We start from the raw sequence: 3430 nt of genomic DNA, 5'->3' as shown, positions 1-3430 counted from the left end.
GCAATTTTTGAAAATCTTAAACTTTTGATTTGCAATCACGCGCTTATCACTTAAGTTTTAACAAAAACCTAAATCATGTCCGAAAGCGACTCCAACTGGCTGGTAAGTAGAATTTCGATTTCATCGCAAGGTTTCTGCTCAAAAACTCCCCTCTCCCAGGACACCGCCATTGACGGGCTAACGCAGTTTGACCGGAACGTGACGACCCTGCTGGACTCGCTAAACAACGCGCCAACGGCGCAGGCCGGCACATCTCAATCCCTGGACGAGGACATAACCGCCCTGGAGGCTTCCAGCGGCGCTCTCTGCGGCTCGCTGGGCAAGCTGCTGGAGGTTGTGATTCCGAGGATTAGTGAGGGTAAGATTTGAGGAGCTGAGTTTTGAGGGAGTTGTTGAAAGACTGGTTTTTTTTAGAAATTAATTCGAAAAATGAGGAGTTGGAGAACCTTCGCGTTGCCTATCGTAACTACGAGCGGCTTTTGGCGTCCAGAGACGAGAAGATTAGGCGTTTGGAGTCCGATCTAAGCAAGGCTAAAGAGTAAGTCATGTTTGGTAGATTGAAACGAGATTAACGCATATTTCACTCCAAGTCAAGCGCTGAGCCAGTTCGAGTCCATTTCCTGGATCGGTTCGACGATGGGCGCCCTGCTGTGGAAGGCGTGCAAGCAACGGGACTCGGTTCGGGCGCTGGTCGGCACGGACAATCTGCAGGACTTTCTGCCGATGGCAAACTGCGTGCTGGACAGTTACGTGGCGAGTTTGAACGCCGGAATCGGGCTGTCCGCGGACTCGGAGGATTACAAGTTTATGGCGGCGATTTTCGGGACGTTGGTGAATCTGGCGGCGCATCCCGAGGGTCGTCAGTATCTTGCGGGGGAGGTGAGTGCGCTCGGGTTCGCGACCAACGCGTTGAGCTCGGTGAATCTGTTCCGGGCGCCGGACGGAAGGTGGTTGCGGCGGATGACGCTGACCTATGTGTACAATATCTGCCTGGAGGAGACGGGGGTGGAGTTTATGATGACGGATAGGGGACGGCTGCAGGGCGTGGTCAATTGTTTGACATGCGGGAACGCCGAGGACGTTCTGATTTTGGCGGTTAATTTGCTGCTGATGCTGATTAAGGCGATGCCTGAGGCGAGAGGGAAGGTGGCCCTTTGCCAGATGATTCCGAAAGGGACGGTGAAGCAGCTGGCGCTGAGGGACAAACCGGAGCTGAAGGAACCTGCGGCGTATTTGCTGCAGTTGATCGAGTTTGATTGGATGAGAGCGGCTGGGAATTAGTTGTGACGAAAGATATTTATTTAAAGCTCTGATTAACCGGTGGGATTACAGCGTATTTTGCACACAAATCCGAGTGTCCCTTCAGGACTCCTTCCTTGATTTCACGCAGCGTGAGCTTCTTGCTTATGACGAGCTGCTTTTTCTTGCCAATCATCTGGGGGAAGAGCTTCAGCGATGATGCCAAACTAAAATAAAATGTTTTGATTACACTCAAACCCCGATGGTTTGACACCAACTGATGTCAAACGAACGGGGTCACTTTTTAGTTTGACACCCTTTTTACACGGAGTTCACACACACTATCAAACGTTTCTTTGATAGTGTGCGCGAACGCCGTGTAAAAAGTGACAGTTCGTCACTTTTTAGTTTGACTTTGACCAACCAACGGGGTACAAACTAAAAAAAGTGTCAAACGAAAAAGTGACCAACCACCGGGGGTTGAGTGTAGTTTTAAATTTCATAAAAAAATAAGCAAATTCCCAACTCACTCTCTCAACTTCTGCACCTGATGCACGGTAAACTGCGGACTAAACACCAAATCGTACAGCGCATTCCCCGCCGCGTACTGCTTAATCGCCAACATGAACGCCTCCAGCGGAATCTTCTGCGGCTCCGAGCTCTCCGCCCCCAATCCGACCTTGTTGTTCTTCTTCTGCACTCCAATCGGTTCCAAAATGCCCTCCTCGCTACTTCCCAACGATCCACCGCTCCAACCCTGCTTCTGCAGCATCCTGAACCCGATATTCCCCTCCTCAATCTTGTGGTCCTTAAATTTCTGCTTCCCACCCTCCGTCATCTTCCGGAACACGTTCCTTCGCGTGTGAAACTCCTTCAACCGCCTCACCGAGTAGCAATAATAGCCCAAAATCCGCACCAACTCGTCCCGCGCCTTCGTGTGCGCTTCCTGCTGCGGACCAACGGCCCGACAAATCTCGTGCTCGTTCACCGTGTACCGGAACACCTGCCCCACCTCATCGTAATGGGTCTCCAGCAGCAGTCCCGCCTGTTCGAAGCTCAACTTGAGCGAAATCCTGTCCTCGCCGTAGAAGTAAGCGATGACGTCCTCGATTCGCCGCACGGTGCGCTTGTCCAACCCCGGATCGGTCGCGGTGGCCGCGGGTTTCTCCTCGCTGGATTTGACAAAATTTGGGTAGTTGTACGAGGGTTTGACCTGAACTTTGGCGGGAGATTCCGTTCCGTCGACGTTGTCACTCTCGATCCAGCCGTTGACGAACTGACGGATTATTTTGCTCTTCCAGCTGAGTTCGCCACTTGATTTGCGCTTACTTGCGCGTTCTACCGGCATTTTAACTAATTTAATGATAACACCGATTCCACCAGATCTCAGCATGGGTTTGTTGTTTGTTTTGAACATGCGGCCCGCGCGCGTAGAACTGTCAGAGAGCGGGAACGGCCATGGAGATGTGATACGCGAAAGAGTTGCCCATTTACTTTGTTCTGCTTGATTTTGTTCGACTTCTGTCACCGCTGACAGATTGCGTTGTGCAGTGAAAATCCAAACTGAAGAGGTGTTGAATCAGTGGTCCGATGTTTTAATTGATTTTGTGCAAATTTCCAACTATTTCGCGTTGAAAAACATTTCCCCGCACAGTGAAAAGTGTTCTGCCGTTCCAGGAACTTGCTCGAGACCAATCCTGACGCGTCCGTTTAAACCCGAACCCCGTCTCATAACGTTAACCCACTTGAACTGATAAAAAAAATCCGTACCATCATCCGACGTTCGTAAGATAAAGATGGATGACGAGAGTGCTTGCAGTAAATAATCCGGTTCCCCAGCAAAGAGAGATCGACGGATCGATTATCGGTTGTGTGAAACTGCTACTGCCGCTGCATCTGCGAGGGGAAAGTGGAGAAATCGATCCAAGGTTTGGGTTATTTTCAGTTTGTCATGAGTCATGGCCACTGGCCTCTGCTGGATGCTGCTCTGGCCTTGAGACGGTGTGGCCCGAGACACTAGTGGGAAATTCTGACCTAACGGGAGAGGAAAACATTCTCGAATGTTGAAAGTTGTGTATCGTGGAATGTTTAACTGATAAGTGCTTGCAAAACTTTGAATACAACTGTGGAAACAATAAAAGGTAGTGAAGAAAGATTTCAAGAAGTGTAAAGAATAAGCTTGAGCCAATAC

General features: G+C 50.1%; 2 protein-coding genes across 3 annotated transcripts; one reads left to right on the top strand and one right to left on the bottom strand.

The window, feature by feature from the left end:
• Nucleotides 1–1281, top strand: LOC120424518 (uncharacterized). 2 transcript variants are annotated; one of them, XM_039588677.2, is made up of 4 exons: nucleotides 10–102; nucleotides 160–358; nucleotides 415–538; nucleotides 591–1281. In XM_039588677.2, the coding sequence occupies exons 1-4, from the start codon at nucleotides 76–78 to the stop codon at nucleotides 1279–1281; spliced, it is 1041 nt and encodes a 346-aa protein (XP_039444611.1). In that variant the 5' UTR covers nucleotides 10–75. The 2 variants fall into 2 exon arrangements, with proteins under 2 accessions (XP_052563322.1, XP_039444611.1); XM_052707362.1 differs by having other exon boundaries at nucleotides 1–358.
• Nucleotides 1278–2668, bottom strand: LOC120424214 (NF-kappa-B-repressing factor-like). The gene is made up of 2 exons (XM_039588273.2): nucleotides 1770–2668; nucleotides 1278–1466 (listed from the first exon to the last, which is right to left on the bottom strand). Exons 1-2 carry the CDS (start codon nucleotides 2654–2656, stop codon nucleotides 1298–1300), a joined length of 1056 nt encoding a protein of 351 aa, XP_039444207.1. The 5' UTR covers nucleotides 2657–2668; the 3' UTR covers nucleotides 1278–1297.
• Between the last annotated feature and the right edge of the window lie 762 nt (nucleotides 2669–3430).

Source organism: Culex pipiens, chromosome 2 (assembly GCF_016801865.2).
Source record: "Culex pipiens pallens isolate TS chromosome 2, TS_CPP_V2, whole genome shotgun sequence".
In the NCBI taxonomy this organism is placed as follows: domain Eukaryota; kingdom Metazoa; phylum Arthropoda; class Insecta; order Diptera; family Culicidae; genus Culex; species Culex pipiens.
The sequence above is the reverse complement of the archived record's forward strand: the minus strand, read 5'-3'. Positions and strand labels throughout refer to the sequence as shown.